General features: G+C 42.6%; 1 protein-coding gene across 6 annotated transcripts in view; it reads left to right on the top strand.

Annotated features, from left to right (window-relative positions):
- LOC138203578 (1-phosphatidylinositol 4,5-bisphosphate phosphodiesterase beta-4-like) overlaps positions 1 to 17,308 on the top strand; it is a 59,649-nt gene that overhangs the window by 28,499 nt on the left and 13,842 nt on the right. For 5 of the 6 annotated variants that reach the window (XM_069158562.1, XM_069158560.1, XM_069158559.1 and 2 more), the window contains 17 exons: positions 1,426 to 1,523; positions 5,923 to 6,003; positions 6,733 to 6,792; positions 8,400 to 8,543; positions 11,103 to 11,182; positions 11,322 to 11,375; positions 12,216 to 12,297; positions 12,384 to 12,484; positions 12,958 to 13,015; positions 14,028 to 14,136; positions 14,813 to 15,023; positions 15,206 to 15,299; positions 15,535 to 15,614; positions 15,720 to 15,804; positions 15,905 to 15,995; positions 16,122 to 16,217; positions 16,623 to 16,771. In XM_069158562.1, the coding sequence (XP_069014663.1) occupies positions 1,440 to 1,523; positions 5,923 to 6,003; positions 6,733 to 6,792; positions 8,400 to 8,543; positions 11,103 to 11,182; positions 11,322 to 11,375; positions 12,216 to 12,297; positions 12,384 to 12,484; positions 12,958 to 13,015; positions 14,028 to 14,136; positions 14,813 to 15,023; positions 15,206 to 15,299; positions 15,535 to 15,614; positions 15,720 to 15,804; positions 15,905 to 15,995; positions 16,122 to 16,217; positions 16,623 to 16,771 (1,659 nt within the window). In that variant the 5' untranslated portion in view covers positions 1,426 to 1,439. Of the gene's footprint in view, positions 1 to 1,425; positions 1,524 to 5,922; positions 6,004 to 6,732; positions 6,793 to 8,399; positions 8,544 to 10,957; positions 11,183 to 11,321; positions 11,376 to 12,215; positions 12,298 to 12,383; positions 12,485 to 12,957; positions 13,016 to 14,027; positions 14,137 to 14,812; positions 15,024 to 15,205; positions 15,300 to 15,534; positions 15,615 to 15,719; positions 15,805 to 15,904; positions 15,996 to 16,121; positions 16,218 to 16,622; positions 16,772 to 17,308 lie in introns of those variants that run through there. The other variant, XM_069158563.1, reaches the window with a different exon arrangement.

Below are 17,308 nucleotides of genomic sequence, written 5' to 3'. Positions count from 1 at the left end.
CCTGTCTCTTATCAGTCTATTTGCCCATATCTTTCTCTCCTCCCATCTCTCGCTACCACTCACTCTCTGTTTGTCCCTATTTCTTTCACTTTCTCTATCATCCCCCACCCTCCATTTCCCTCTTTGTCATCTCACCCGTACAACATCTAGTTTTCCTCTGTTTATTCCTGGGAAGAAAATGGGTGGTTTCTGCATGAAATGTAGTGCTTCAGTCTCTGCACTGTCTGCAGGGTTCCTCGACACACAGATGCACGCACTCATGCAGATGGACAGTTACATTAATAAAACCAGTGGGGAAGGCATGATGGTAAATCACACCTTAATAGACAAAATAACAGACATGTAGAGTAAACTATAAATGATTGTTCTGTGTTTGAATGCATGGCTAATTTTCTTTATATTAGACGTCGTATGCCCTGTACCCTTTGCAGGCTGAAAGAGCTGCTAATCACAATCAAATCACACCTCAGAGTATTCCCATAATGACTTAATACCGGCTGCGCTCTCAGACTATACATAGTATGTCACGTTCTCAAGTGCGCTCCTCTCCCTCTAAATTTTGCCTGACACATTTGAGGCTGACGTAAGGGGAGCCTATATTTGGGTGGTGTCATCAACAATATTACAATTTCCTGTCAGGACCTCCTCCCGTCCCCCTCCTTGAGCTCGATGTCTTACGTGATGATCCACGTGCAGGTGTGTCACATGAATCAAACCTGACTTGGTTTTTTGTGTGTGTTTGACGAGGATCACGGTGTAGATTCAAACTGTTTCAGGCCAAGTGCGCGATAAAGGTAGACTTCATGGAAAATTCCACCCTCAGATATTTTTTAACTGTCAGACATGCTCGACCTGCAGTCCCACCCAGCGGTGAACCTGTGATGATGTGGTACACCCACGTTCCCTCAGCCTGACCTGTCTGCATATGTCTCCCTACTTACACTGTGCATATTACAGCTCCAATATCTCTGCATCCTTCACTTCTGCTGTTTGGTAGTCGATAACTGCTGAACCAAATGACAATGAAAGATTTGATTGATTTGTTTCTACCATTTATGTCATTTACTAGTTTTAGACTTTAAGAAACTACCTAATGCAAAAGCTCACATCTTTGTCAAGCACTCCCAGGCACAAGAACAGATGTGAGTTTGGTTCCTCTGTTAAATGTTAAAAACCCCAAATAAGCCTTAAATGCTGCCTTTGGTCTCTTGTTTATTAGTCAGTAGTTTTAAATGTACTTATCCTACTTCTCTGGATAGGATATTTTTGGATGAGCCACTAGAGAGGTAGGTACAGTAGCTGTGCTCGTGAGCTGTTGCTATTGCTTGTCACAGATTCTTTTTACTAATTTTGTCCTTGTTTCTCTTTTTTTTTTTCTTTTCTTTTTTTTTTTATCTGTCTTTCCCTCTTTTATTTGTTTCTCAGGTTTGTGAGCAGCCATGACCAAATCCTATGAGTTTAACTGGCAGAAGCACCTGCCTGAGTTCATGCAGGAAGGGGCCTCCTTCGACAGGTTTGATGAGGTAAATGTGACGCGTTTCCACGCTGGGTAATCAGTCAGTCCATAAGAATAAAGAGCCTCTTGAGTTTAATATCCGTGATGAGGCGATAAAGGTTCAGCCTGTGCTTCAAGCCTTGTGCGTTTGTCAGTAACCCTGCTGATACTGAAATTGATTATTTGCTCTGCCCTGTTATAATCCTTCACCTTAATGACTGTTCCTGGCTTAGTCATTAGTTGTACACGCATGCATGCACGCACGTACGCACACGCACACACACACACACACACACACACAGTCGTGTTTCTATCTCTTTAGAACATTAGCTTAAAACAAGTATTCACTTTCAAATGTAATAATATGCAGATTTCTGTCCCCACAACATGAGTAACACAAGTACGCACACATGAAGCAGAGGCGTCTGCTTTATAACCTGATGCGTCATTGTTGTAGTCAGAGTTCTAGCTGTAGGCCAGCCACATTGATCAGGCTCATTAAGAAGCTTCTGCCTGGCGACTGCCTGTCTGCAACACACACGTCCACCGAGGGCCTGAAGATTCTCTGTATCTTTGTATGTCTGTTTAGTCTATAAATCCTCAGATTTCCACAGAGCTCCTCATAATACCACTGTTATTGAATATTTTAAAATGACACTATCATGAATTTGAGATTAGCGCTGTATACACCAGGACGTAAAACGCAATTACACAATGCTCTACAAAGACAAAACATAAAAACGAGCTAAGACATATAAATAAATCAATAAAAAGCCATATAAAAGTCTGAATTTTAAAACTGAATAAGAGACGATTATTCACAGCCACAAGTAAGTTTGTTGTTTGTCTTTCCAATATTTATATAAACAGAAAAGTTTATAGAAAGTTATCGCGTCAATCTTACTCTGTATGTCCCTCGACTTATATGACCCCGTGTACATCTTTGCCCACGTTTCCTCTGACAAACTTAATCAGGACACTTAGCTAGGACATTTAACAGAGCGAAGGCAAAGTGTGTCATACACACGCGCGCGCGCGCGTACACTCACACAGAGACACACGCGTACCCCTGCACACATCAGGAAATCCCCTCAGTCCCTCTCCGTTTATGTGGGCTTCAGCTGTGCGTGGAGGGGGGAGAGGATCCCTCTTAGGCAGAGAAGACAACTTGAAAGAGCGTACGCGAAGGCATCGTCAAATCCACATCCATGTCAAAGTGAGCGCTGAAACTGGGCCAGCATGCTTCTGAAGAAAGTCCTCGGAGTGTTGCTGCTGTGAGTTTGAGCCAAGCTTAGGCAGGACAAGGTTAGGACTGGCCTGAATGCTAATAAGGTCAACCCCCGTCAGTCACCTAAAATTATGATGCCACTTGGGACATACCACTACCCTCTTAACCCTGTATTTTGTCATTATTGAAACATTATATTTTAAACAATATTAATTACAATTATTTTACAAAAATCTTTGATCAGTCTGGATTGGTAGTTTAAAATGAGATATCGTCCCTCATTCATTAAACAAATTATTTCGGTTGTCAACCTCTTAACCTGTGGTGCACATGAAGTAGTAATGTCCCCCTTTTACTAATAACTGCCAGTCATACTTTACGTGTGTGTGTGTGTGTGTGTGTGTGTGTGTGTGTGTGTGTGTGTGTGTGTGTGTGTGTGTGTGTGTGTGTGTGTGTGTGTGTGTGTGTGTGAATAGCCCTTAGCTGTGTGTGTGAATAGCCCTTAGCTCTGTTTCCTGGTAAACACAAAGGCTGCAGGGCAAATCGGCTTCGATTGAAATCATATAAACTTGCTCTTCCGCAGGCAAATATGCTAAACAGCATGGATTTTTGTTTTTCCACAAATCATTCTCCACCGACTGAAACCCCACTGCGTGACAGATGGTAGAGGCAGGTTGTGTGTGTGCGTGTGTGTGCGTGTGCGTGTGTGTGTGTGTGTGTGTGTGCGTGTGCGTGTGCGTGTGCATGTGCGTGTCTTACTCGGTGCAATTCGAGGCCTGATGGCGGATGAGTCTCTCAAGAGTGCTACATGTACTTATTACTGCCCTGTCTAAAATGATAAAGATATGACATGACGCGTTTGTAAAAACAACTTCATGTCCCAGAATGCTTTTGTTATCGTCTTTTTTTTCTCCCTTTGACTAAAAGCAGTTTGCGAGTGTTTTTTGTTTTTTTCCATCTCTAACTTTGTTTTCTCCTGCATCCTTGTTTTTCTGTTTAGCCTCACCCCTGTCTAGTACAATGTAAGAGGCTTTAAATGACCCTATAGATTTGCAATAATTAAATAGTTTTTTTTTGTCTTAGACTGGGATATTTCATACAGGTCCCCCGTCATTGACAAGTCCAGAGGCACTGATGTCAAAGGTTAAAGAGATCCTGTGTAATTCATCCTGCTAAGGGCTAAAGGGCTTCCTGTGTGTGTGTGTGTGTGTGTGTGTGTGTGTGTGTGTGTGTGTGTGTGTGTGTGTGTGTGTGTGTGTGTGTGTGTGTGTTTCATTCATTATCTCACTGATTGGAAATCAATCACTTAAGATCTGGCTGATGTTTGGTTTCCATGGGGACTAATCAGCCTTATATCGACAGCTGATGAAAGCAGAGAATAAGTGCTCAGAATTGGGAGACACTGAAAACACATAAAAGCTTATTTCGGTTGCTTTTTACCAGCATTTTATATGATATTGGTAGATACTTCTATAACTGATACACAGGCTGGCTCAGTCATCAATTCATGATATTGGTTTGGTGATTTATACAGAAAGTAAAATACCCCCAAAATCATCCGCTCCAACCATAAAATATACTCACCTGTTGAATAAAGCTGTGCTTCCTTGCAGTGAACGAAGAGATTACAAAATACTTTGTGTGACTGTGAGAAGACGTAAACCTATTACACGGGTAGCATGAGGGTATTTGCTCTCTCCTTGCATTGTCATAACTTGCTTTGTGGAAAACAATCAAAAACAATGCAATGCAAAATTAGGATGTAAGGCAGATAAGAACATGGCTTCACGCACTCAGAGGTTGAAAATAATCACCTGTGAGAGAGTGTGAGTGTGTGTGGGAGCATACATGCGGGTCTTTTAAACCAAATGCCTTGTGTTTGTGTTTCGCTTCCTTTTGATGGAGAGTTCAAAATAAGACACACACACACTAAGTTGAACTTAGCCAGGCACTTATGAAAGAATATAGAAATGATCGCGTGGAGCTGAACTCTCCATCCATCCAAAGACGGAGACGGTTGGACCCTCAACTAATTGTTCCTCTTCTTTTAGCTTTACAAGAGCAGACTGTCTGATAGTGTAACAGTAGCTTGCTGTACTGTACGTTCCTAACAGTTGGGGCTCATTTGCCGACATCTCCTTCATCGAGCCGGTGACACTATGTGTAACCGAAGCCTCTGTCAGCCCTAATTCAGATGACAGAGTCAAGCTTTTAACTGCACTTACAGCAGTCTCACTGTTTCCTAAATGGAAATAGAATTGTTCTCCCAGTTTTTATGGTGGTTTTAGATGACAGGATAAGAGCCAAATAACAATCCAGCTTAGTCCTATGTGCAGCTTTGTATCTAATGGCAGCAACATACTGAAATAATAAAGTGTGTGTGTGTGTGTGTGTGTGTGTGTGTGTCACACACTGTTCCCTCTTGCTAATATTAGAGTTAGAGTGACCCAGCAGCCATCTCCTATTTTATTTTTTTCTCTCTTATGTTTTTAGCCTTCTCAGATGTGTGATTTGAGTGGGATTAAAATAAATTACACAACACAGTCACTCTTCGGCCCAATTACAGCTTCTAGCTGATTGAGTTTAATGTCAAATGTTTGGTTGAGATACGCCTAATGTTCGTAGATTTTCTGTTCGTGAACACTTCTCCTGAACTGAATAGGGGTCGCTGGCTGCATGTTGCCCACCAGCTGATAGATGGAGAGCCACAGGTCATGTGTGCTTCAGTACCCATGTACATTCACGGACACACACATGCGTCTCAGACAGCGTTGCGTTCGGCAGTGTGTTCCAGCCAGATGATGTTAGCATTTAACAGCAGTCACATTTATCTCACTGTGTGTTTGCCTTAGCCATAGGGTTCATCTCCTCTGCAACTTGTGTGTACATACTGAATGTATTGGTGAATACTTAGTGTGTGTGTGTGTGTGTGTGTGTGTGTGTGTGTGTGTGTGTGTGTGTGTGTGTGTGTGTGTGTGTGTGTGTGTGTGTGTGTGTGTGTGTGTGTGTGTGCGTGCGTGCGTCATCTGGCGGGCAGGTATATTATATAAAATGAGTTAGAGCTACAAGCGATCATGTTATTGCGTAATCCCTGTGTGTTGTTGAGTAGGTTGACTGTTTAATGTCTGGACATGTCAAATAAAACGCTGTGATTGATGAAGCCTCCTGTCTTTACAAAAAATATGTTGTTCCTCTGCAGGACCCGTACTTCTTTGAGCCCAACTGTCAGATGAGGGTGGACGAGTACGGCTTCTTCATCACCTGGAAGAGTGAGGGAAAGGTACACCGTCCACTTCCTCACCTTTGTGTATTTTATTGTCTGCCAGGAGGAAAATATGTTCTTATATAGTGGTCAGGAGAAAAAGTTTTCTCATTCAGTGTTTTCCCAAATACTCCCCTGATGTAAACCTTGCTTGGTTCCTGGAAACTTAAAAAAAAAAAAGAAAGTGCACCTAATCGCAACCTTCCTAACTCTGACATGCTATTCATCTTACTGTAGACATTTTCTAAAATATAAAATCGATTCTTAGATTAATTTCTGACATTCAAGATAGCCATTGTTTTTAGTTAATGATATATGTTGTGTAAATCAACTCGCAGAGAAGTTCTCAATCACTGTCAACATTTACAGTAAAAAAAAAAATTCTGCCAGCGTTATGTTGCTTTCAGAATTGCTGTTTACTGTAAGAAAAAGAAAAACTCCTTTCAATTTGACAGTTTTGGAAATGGCTGGTGTATAAACCTCTAGAAGAAACAGCTTTTTGTCCATCCTCCTGACGTGTTTATCCTGTGTGCACTGGAGATCAAATACAACTCAGAAATTGAACCAATAGGTGTTACAACAGCTATTCTCAAAAATGTGAGGTATTGAAAACATAATTATGAGGAATCGCAACAATCAGAAATCACAAACAGAACGCGCTGTGACCCATCTGTCTTGTTTTCTCCATCTCCACTTGCTATCATTCTGTACCCTCTCCCTGATCCCACCTGTTTGTGTCTCCTGCAGGAAGGCCAGGTTCTTGAGTGTTCCCTCATCAACAGTATCCGTGTCGGTGCCGTCCCGAAGGTGAGGCCTCGGGAAAGACTCATTTCCTCACTTCTGCTTGCAGAAAAATTCTCGCTCTCAGCCCAATCCATCCAGCGTTCAGTCTTTTTGCTCCCACGGTGACACTCCTGGTAAAGTCTAGGGAGGCTCATTACTCATGCTGAAATTAGCCAAGGCTGCAGCGCTGTGTTGTATCAATATAACACTGATCTGAGACTCACAGTTTAGTTCTCATTGCTGAGCTCCTCTCTCAAATAACAGATTCACGAGGGGCATGAGCAGAACATAAACATTAAATATTTAACTCATTCATATTTATACAACCCGAGCTGGTTCTGGCCGTAGGTTTTTAATGTCGAACTGTTGTTTTGCAGCCAGGGCTTGTGCTCTCAACCCACAGAGGAATGTTGAAAATATTTAGCTTTCAGCTCAGTGATGACGGGCTGTCAGTCAACCACTAGGTTAAGGAGTTCACACGACAGGACCAAAAGCCGGCAGATAGAAGACGGTCTGTCTCCGTCAGAATTACTCTCCCTCATCCTGAAATAGGAAACTGATCCTGAAACAGGCCAAGATGTACCGACCACCTGCTTTACTTCTATTTTCAGCTCTTTTTTTGTTAGCAGATATGAAGCCAATTACACACAAGCACAAGGCTGTGTGGTTTCTCTGTTTATTGAATATTGACTCGTGCTGTGCAGCGTTGACACTGACACATTATATCATAACATTTGGCTTCACGTCGACTATATATATTATGAAAGCTGTTATTGGAATACCCATGTGGATGCCGGCTTCTAATTACAACGCAAACCCATCAAGCTACTAAAAGTCAGAGGCTGCTGGTAGAAGACACTCTGGAGTGCTGTGTACATAACAACTGTGTACAGTAGGTGCTGCTGACAGCAGAACGGAGCCTGTTCGTTTGGTCCTCCGTGTGGACGTGTGTTTACGTACATGTGTGAGGGCACGTATACAGATACCGCCGCCTGATAGCAGCTTCTCCTGTTTGTTCAAACAGTAAGTAGCAGGCAGCTGATAGCAGGGCTTCTCCTCGGAGGCTAACGTGGTTACACACACGCACTGAGAGCTGTTTCCAATAATCCAATGAGGGAGGACAGATGAACGGGAGGGGATGATTGCGGGCTGGGGTTTTTAAAGCAGCATAGCCTGTTTCTGTTAATTCAATCATATAACAAACATACATTACTACCTTGCACGGTGACGGTGATGTAACACCGAAAATCCAATTGAAAAGATGAGAGGGAGGAGCGCTGCTGTGTTTTTATGCGTGAGAGAAGGGATTTTCTGTTTCATTGATTGAACTGGAGCTCGCGGTCATATCAGGCTGAAGTATTGGGGACTGTAGATTGTTCTGAGGAAAGTAACCAGTGAAACTATGAACCTTTTAATGTCCAAAATGTCTTTTTACAATTAATTAAAATTTAGACCATTGTAATTCATATAGCCTTAAATTTAAAGCTGTATAAATTCTTCAAAAGATCTAAAGTTCTTGCATTGTTCCTTTGTCCACACTTCTTCTTTTCTCTTTAAGGGTGTTTTTTTTTTAAACTTTTTTTTCATCCATCGGTTTCCCCACTAATCTCTCGTTTGCTCTCTTTCCTCAGGACCCGAAGATCTTGTCATCATTCGAGGCCCTCGGAAAGACAGAGGCAGACTTGGAGGGATGCATCATCTGCATCTGCAGTGGCACCGACCTGGTCAACCTCAGCTTCATGTTCATGGTGGCAGAGAACCCAGACACAGCCAGGGTAAACACACACACACACACACACACACACACACACACACACACACACACACACACGACTCGAACAACTGAGGATGTGAAACGGCGAAGTCATAAAGTGGAGGACTGACCTTGAGATTAAAGTGTATGAGTTTTCATGGCAGTACAGTTTGAAACATTGTATTAATGTTTAATATATTAAGAAAGACCAACTTAACCTGGTGTTATACACGTGTGTACACTGATAGCCCGCTTGAGTAAGTGGAACTTGTCTTTCTTCACACACTTACGGTGTATCTAAACATCTAAACACACTTAACTGTCTTCCCTATCTGGAGTACATCCAAAATGAATGCAACATTTCACAACATTGTATATAAAGGTTAAAAGAACACCCCACACAACAAATATTTAATAAAAGAAAAGAAAACCAGGAGAATGGTTCATATGCCGGCTCCGACACGAGGCCTTGATTCATTCTGACAAATAGACACATTCGGAGTGACTCATTTTCTCTGTCTCACCTCGTCTCCATCTCCCCGTGTCGCTCCTGCTCTCCTGCTTTTGCTGTTATTTTCTCTTTTGAATCTTCTTTCTTGATCTGAATTTTGAAGAATGAACCACTCAGATGAACCCAAAAACTCTCAGTGTTACCACAACATACTGCAATAGATGACACGAAGAGGCATTGAAGTCAGTGTTGCTTAGTCTTCAAAGGTGGTGGTGGTGGTGGTGGTCTCCATTTTCAACTCTGTATCACGTGTGTAAATACACCCACTAGTCCACGGTGTCACGGTTTAGCCTCGCCAAGGTGGGAAAAAACATGTCGTTACACTTACCCTGCTTACCTCGGTGAAAGTCTGGGGTTTTATGTCTGCAACCACCCCCCGACCTTCCCCCTTTCATAGACTTTAAAACGTTTTACTTAATCAATCAAATAACCTCCGTCTACTTTTCCCGATGAGGCAAGGCCTACCGTCACACTGACACGCTCCTCTAGTGGACCAGCGGGTGTATTACACGCTGTGACGTTACACTGCGCTGCTATAAAATGATCCAAACCGGTGATTGTTGGCCTCTCAACGCTGTCTCTTGTCGGTCTGTGGCGCATGGGAATCAGTTCTTTTCTCTACATGACTTTGTGTATCAGATCATTTCACTGTTGCTTCTGTCTTTTAATGGGCTTCGTTGACCGTAAGGAAAACTGCAGAATGTGACCAGTGAAGGTTTGGATGACTGCATGAGATTACAGGCAGCATCGAGGCAGAAGAAAACTTGTGGAGGAAAAAAACAACAGTAAAAGTCAAGCTATCCTCTGTTTATTGTGGCCCAAAGGCTCCGCAGTAATTGAAAGACATGAAGCCAAAGCAAGATGGAGCACTGAGTGTAATTTTTTCTCTGCCTGGAGGATGTCTGCTAGATACCGCAACTAATCCAGAGTTTGTGACGTGCAAATAGTGTTTGATCATTTACACAAACTTGCCAAGAATTCTGCGTATCATTCACAATTGTTGCCAGAGAAGAACAATTTAAAGAGGCTGCTGGCAGCGACATATCACAGCTGGAGTGATTGGAAGTTGCAGCACGCTGCTAGCCTTGGTGAAAATGTTTTAAATCATGAATTTAAAGGAGTTGATTTGGACAAAGAATTCAAAGTCAGCAGCCGTTTGAAAACACAATGAACATGTCGCCACAGATCTGTTATGTGTCACCACCGTGTTAATGTTCATTCATATCTAATGAAAGGGTGTTTTTGTGGTGATGGCTGTTATAAATGCTGCGTGTGCTTCGGAGAGCTCGCTGCCACAGGGCTGCCACTGATATTCATCCAACAGCCTTCAGCAGAGAGCCCTGGGGGTTAAAACACACACACACACACACACACACACACACACACACACACACACACACACACACACACACACACACACACACTATCAGCACCTCCCAGCATGCAGGTGGACCCCAAGTGGTAGATCTCAGGAGTTATTTACATCAGCAGGCACACGTTCACGCAAACACACGCTGCTTCATGGACACCACATGACCAAACATGACCCTGCTGCACCCGCTATTTTGTTTAACGCTTTTCTAACGATGTCAGTAATAATATTTGGGGTTGAACAAGAGAAGAAAAAACCCAAAGAAGGACAGTTTGAAGCGCAGAATTTTAGAGATGAAAAGATATTTCAGACTCTCATTGCATCGGGTTGTGTGTTCGTGGAAGTTACAAGGCCATCTCTTGCTATTTATTTGTTGTCACTGCTTGTCGTCTTGCAGCAGCTCACTGTGTTTATCGCTGTGCGTCTGTTTTCATGTGAGTGCACGTATTCCTGATTGTCCTGTCAGAGCACTCGGATGTGTGTGTGAGTTAAGAGGCAATTCATTTGCTTGTGTTTATTTCCCCAAAGGCGCTCACTCCTAAACTCAATGCAGACTGGATACCCGTCCGGCTGCTGTGTGTGTGTGTGTGTGTGTGTGTGTGTGTGTGTGTGTGTGTGTGTGTGTGTGTGTGTGTGTGTGTGTGTGTGTGTGTGTGTGTGTTCTGAATACTGGTGTTTGTTTGTTTGTTTGTTTGCAGAAGTGGATCGAGGGCTTGAGGTCAGTGATTCACAACTTTAAGGCCAACAACGTCTGTCCAATGACATGCCTCAAGAAACAGTGAGTAGATTTTAAATGATAACTGCTCCAAACAGTTTAGAAATATAGTTTCAGAATTTTATTTCTCAGTCAACCCATTTACTACTCTTTGATATTTCACTCATCTGTGTTTTTTGTTTTACCTCCTTTTCTTGTTTAGTTGGATGAGAATGTGCTTCTTGACCAACGTGAATGGGAAGATTCCTGTGAGAGGGTAAGAGCTGAAAAAGATACGAGATCCTGAATTTAGAAATAATCGTAAAAGAAATGTCAACGTGTTGTGTGTTAAATCGCTCATTACATTCCAATTTCCCCCAAAATGTTCTCCACTTATAATCACAATGCTGTGTCTGTTCATGCTTTGGTCATCCCCACGTGGCCCTCAAGTCACTAAGTTTGTGGTTCCGGTGAACTTCTTTTCATTGACACAGACAGACAGACAGACAGACAGACATGTCCCTTTGTTTAGTTGCCTACTTGCTTTCGGTAAATATAAATTTGGCAGAAAAATGATATGACAGGAGAGAGACAGAGAGAGTTTTTCACAGTAACCCTGTCTGCGCTGCATGTAACATGTTTAGTAGCAGTGCACACTGTAAAACGGAGTTCACCCAAACACCCCTGCATACGAGCATATTCACGAGGTGTGTCATTTCGTACCTCATCCTGGTTCCTACTCGTGTTGTCGCGTCCTTCTTTTAACTTTTAAACCACGCCACCACGCCACTTTTTGACTCTCATGTTCAGCAGTCCAAATCACAACACAGCCGTCGCTGACTCTGTCGCTTTCGCTGTGGCTTTTTTTTTTCTCTCTCTTGAAACAAAACAACAAACAAGTAACATAAAGTAAAAGACTGTACTGATGACCCGCCCCACACATGGTCCCAAGACCCTCCACGCCTTCCCTCTGTCACAGCTGGTGCATAATCATTATGAAACCTCATTGCAATAACCTAGCAAACTATAAGAATATCATTTTTAATCAACATTAAAAAAAATATGGCTCTAACAAGTGTTCTTCACCGCACCCTTTGTCTTCACTCCTCTTTTATAGCATCACACGAACGTTTGCATCAGGAAAGACGGAGAAGGGGATTTTCCAGGCTCTGAAGGATCTGGGTCTTCCCAGTGGAAAGGTTCGACAACATGACAGTCAGATGTGTCTCTCTGATTTGTAAAAAGAAAACTATAAGTACTTGACTGTCTTATTTATCACCCACAGAATGATGAGATCGAACATTCAGACTTCACCTTTGACATTTTCTACGCACTCACACAGAAGATCTGCCCTCGCACCGACATAGAGGAACTATTTAAGAAAATGTGAGTGTCCTTTTTTTAAACGGTTCCCCTTTTGTAATTGTGATGCTTCCTTAATTTGTCCCTCAGAAATATGAGTAGAAGATGATAAATACTCCAAATAACTGAAGAGTCGTACCTGTGTTGCCTTGTGCCTAAACAGAACAATGATTTTTTTTTTCCTGTTAAAATATTCTCCTGAGTGTGAGCTGCTGCATCTTGTTGGAAATAATGAGGACAAATGTTTCTGCGCCTGCTGCACTAACTATGTCTGGACAGCCTAACCTGCTTCCACAGTTCAACTTTAATTATATTCAACCTAATGACAACATTCAAATCAGAGGGATGATTAACATGTTATTACTAAAAGTGTAACATTGAAGCGTGTAAAGACTGCTTTCTAATTTTAACTGTGTGAATGACTGTGAGAATGTCTATCTTAAGAAGCATAACATTTTGTTTTGTTGTTTTCTTTTTTCTAATTAATTCCTTTGCAGCAATGGGAACAAAACTGATTATTTAACTGTAGACCAGTTAGTCAGCTTTCTGAATGAAGTAAGCTCCTTATCATTCATTAACTTCTCTGTGTATTTGGCTTGCGCGTAGCCGTCTCTGCAGCTCCCCTGCCTCACTCCCATCCTGCTCTGGGTCGAAGTTGCCCTCCAGCCCGGACTGCATGTCAGGCGCCGCTCATTAAAACTCCATTAATGAGACAGACAAAATATTTAACTTTCAGTCAGCCTGCAAGGGCAACTTCAACCGCCTCCCCTATTCTGCATGCCGGCCCTCATCCCCATTCCCCTTGTTCTCCCTGCCGTGCTTTGCCTTTGCCTGATTGGTGTTGCCATGGCAACGGGAGGGTAGAGGTTTCCGTCCTGTTGCTTCCTGCTCGGTTCATCTTGTTTCCTGCTGTGTGTCTGTGTTCTGTGGCCGTGCTCTTCTGTGTGGCTGCATACCCCGCTCAGTCCCGCTGCTGTGCAGTCGTGTGGTGTGTGTGTGTGGTGTGTGTGGTGTGTTTGGTGTGTGTGTGTGTGTGTGGTGTGTTTGGTGTGTGTGTGTTGTGTGTGTGTGCGTGTGTGTGTGCTCCTTCGTGCTCTCGACTCGCCAATCAGATTAGTTCCCACCTGGCTTTGTGAACGGGCAGTGACACTATAATGATGTTTTGTTAGAGCTGCTTTGAACCCCTCGAACACAAATGACTTCCTTGCTTTTAAGCAACATTTGAACACTGCACCTGTTAGTGTAGCTCACAGCTGTCTGTGAAATGTTGTTTGATACCGTTAGGCCACAACTATGCAGATTTAGAAGAACTACCTTAAGAAAAGGATGAATGCTTTTGGTACTTTCAGCCTAAATATGACACCCACATATAGAGGCTATATAGATCATATACAGAATATTATATTTTTTGGTGGTAAGTGATTTAGTCTAATACCAAGCGCTCCAAATTTACATCTTGCATTCAGTTGGCCCTCATCCTGTGTGTCAGTGCGAGACGTGTTTGTTCTGGAAACAACTGTAGTCTGTACGTGTGTGGATGACTGTGTGTTTGGACGTTGCCCTACAGAACCAGCGTGACCCGAGGTTGAACGAGATTCTGTTTCCATTCTACGACCCCAAGAGAGCCATGCAGATCGTCGACAAATACGAGAGAGACGAAGATCTGAAGAAGAAAGGTAAAAGAGGCGTGGAGGGAAACAGGATGCACAAAAAATGTTTTAGGCTGTGCTGCCATCTGCCTGTGTGACCTTGAAGCTGCAAAATATGAAACCAGAATATGGGCATGGTTTTCTCCTGAAATTGGTCTTCACAGTTATTTAAGCCCCTGTCTTATGTTCCCTGTTCTTCTCATCATGACAAATAGTTGTGAAGGTAGTGCTGCTTCTTGATCAATAAACACCTAAAGGGCATAAACAATCAGGAATAGTTTAACCTTAAAAAACTGTTACACACGCCCTTTTGACATGAATCTGTCAACATCTGATTTTCAATGAGGTATAATCAGAAACTTGAAGACTGCTGTAGTAAGTGATAAAAAGCCATTCATATAATCCTCCTGAGTTTAATATATTTCCCACCAGCCATTACAAATTATGCATCAAAGTATACAAATGCATGTAGTATATTCAGCATCAACACTGAATGGAAGCTGTTCGGTTTAAAATCCTTCATTTCTTAGAAAAAGTTAGAGGTGATTGATTGATTGATTTTATTTTTATTTTTTTTATATGTGTTGCTAGTTGTATCTTTGTTTTAATAGTACTTTCAGCCTTAAGCTCTCATTGTTGCCATCCAGTTCATCACTTCCTCTGTTCCCACTAAGTTCCACTCCCTTCGTTCCTTCTTCTCCAGGTCAGATGTCCAGTGATGGTTTCTGCCGGTACCTCATGTCAGACGAAAACGCTCCAGTGTTCCTGGACCGACTGGAGCTGTACCAAGAGATGGACCAGCCGCTGGCTCACTACTTCATCAGCTCCTCACACAACACCTACCTGACGGGCCGACAGTTTGGAGGGAAGTCCTCAGTAGAGATGTACCGCCAGGTGCTGCTGTCCGGATGCAGGTATGTATGCGTGTCTGTTGTGTGAAGGGTTGACACACATGACAGAGACACGGACAAAAAAAAGTATTTGAATAAGCTGAAGCTCAGTTCTGCATGTACATTATGTTATGTGTACATGAGTGGGTACCTCCATGTCTATTTTGTGGGCGCTCCAGTTAACTTTTCTGTGTGCTTCCCATCAGATGTGTGGAGCTGGACTGCTGGGACGGGAAAGGAGAGGACCAGGAACCCATTATCACTCATGGCAAGGCCATGTGCACAGACATCCTGTTCAAGGTGAGCGCACACAGCAGTGCAGTTCATGTTGCTCCGTTCACTGCTACAGTTTGCAGAGGTCTTTCTCTGCCCGCCTCAGTGTTATTTCATGATGTATGTCTGCCCCCTTGTGTTCACAGTATGATATTGCATCTCTTATGGCTTCTTTTTGCTCTTCTTTTCATGTTTTCTTCCTCTCTTACTAGCACTTAATATTTTCCTCTGTCATCTTGTTTTTCTTCTATCTTTCTTACAGGATGTTATACAAGCCATCAAAGAGACAGCGTTTGTCACATCAGACTATCCTGTTATTTTGTCCTTTGAAAACCATTGCAGGTAAACAGTGTTAATGCATAAGGATTTTGCTCAAGTGCTTGTGTGCAGAAAGGTTTTAATATATGCAGTACAATGACACAATACATTCTGTGTGTGTACTTCTAGTAAACCACAGCAGTACAAGATGGCCAAGTACTGCGAGGAGCTCTTTGGCGAATTCCTCCTCAAACAGCAGCTGGAGAACTTCCCAGTAAATCCTCTCTTTGTGACGCACAGTGCCTCTCAGAGTTTATTACACCCAGATAATGGCCTTATCTCTTCAAAATGTGTGACTATGTTGTCTTTGGCAGATTGAACCCGGGCGCTCCTTACCCTCTCCGAACGACCTCAAACGGAAAATCCTCATCAAAAACAAACGATTGAAACCTGAAGTTGAACAGAGTATGTACACAGCTGGGCCCGGGAACCGTTGTTATGTATGATTTGATGAGTAGAAACCCTTGTGTGTGTTTAACAGATGTGTGTGTTTAACGTGTGTGTGTGTGTGTGTGTGTTTGTGCAACACAGAGCAGTTCGAGGCCTTTAAAAAACACATGGAAGCAGGAGAGACCAACACCACTGCCATCATAATGGGAGAGGAGATTGAAGACGACACAGAGAACGGTCAGCTACCCCACACGCAACATGTGTGAAATGGAAAACTATTATAGATTGAGTGTATCACAAGCGGCAACCAGCAGTGACTTCACCCGTTGGTTTGTGAACGTAATGAAGCCTTGAGTTCGGAATTTGGCCGGCGCCATCTTGCTTGTCTTAAGGCGGTTTGGTGCCGGTCGTGACCATATTTGGACGAGCTGTATGCTATATGACGAGCAACTATATGTTTCACACATAGTTGTACAAGTAGTTAGTTATAAAGGATGAGTTAATACTAACAAAACATGACAACATTTTCCACAATCCTTGCTTGTTCAGCTTTGGTGCATTCAATCTTTATTTGAACAAGTAACAGAAAAATATTATTGCCTGGATTACAGTATTAATTTCTGTTTATGTATGTGTGTGTAGGAGAAAAAGAGGCTGAGGAGAAGGACTTAAATTCAGAGGCCCCCAGCAGTCAATCAGAAGCAACCAGTGAGAAAGAAGCCAACAGTGTTTCCCAGAGTAACGCTGTCAGTTCAAAGAAAGAAGAAGAACGTACCAACAGTATCAAGAAGGTGGGTTGGTACTTTGAGGATTGAGTGGCCTAAAAACATATCCTTCAACAGGGTTTTGTCTTACAATAGATCTCTGGCAGGTAGGATTAACACGAGTGTTAAATGTTCCTTCTCTCTAACATTTGCTAAATTTAGGACAGAGAAGTTAAATGGTCCAAATTGTAATGAAGTCCATCACCGAAAAGGTTTGACGGTGCAACATCCCTATATAAGCCTGTAGAACAATAAATGTCACGTGGAGGTTGGTGGTGAAATAAAAAGCATCACATCTTCACCTGCAACTATTTCACCCAAAGCCACCTGGTCTGAAGTTTCCACAGAAACAAAAAGAAGTAAAGTGAAACAACATTTAAATTAGAAATACCCTGAAACGTCCATAAATATTTGTATACTTTTTTCTCTTTTCTTTTAATTTTGCCTTTTTATTGGATGTTGGCAGTGGAGACATACAGGGAATGTGGTGAAAGAGAGCAGGGGAGTGACATGCACTGAATCACTGCTGAGGGTATTTTGGCCCATTTGGTACGCACTCCAATC

Source organism: Embiotoca jacksoni, unplaced genomic scaffold (genome assembly GCF_022577435.1).
Source record: "Embiotoca jacksoni isolate LCO1_2020_lvr unplaced genomic scaffold, fEmbJac1.0.p SCAF_23, whole genome shotgun sequence".
Classification (NCBI taxonomy): domain Eukaryota; kingdom Metazoa; phylum Chordata; class Actinopteri; family Embiotocidae; genus Embiotoca; species Embiotoca jacksoni.
The sequence above is the reverse complement of the archived record's forward strand: the minus strand, read 5'-3'. Positions and strand labels throughout refer to the sequence as shown.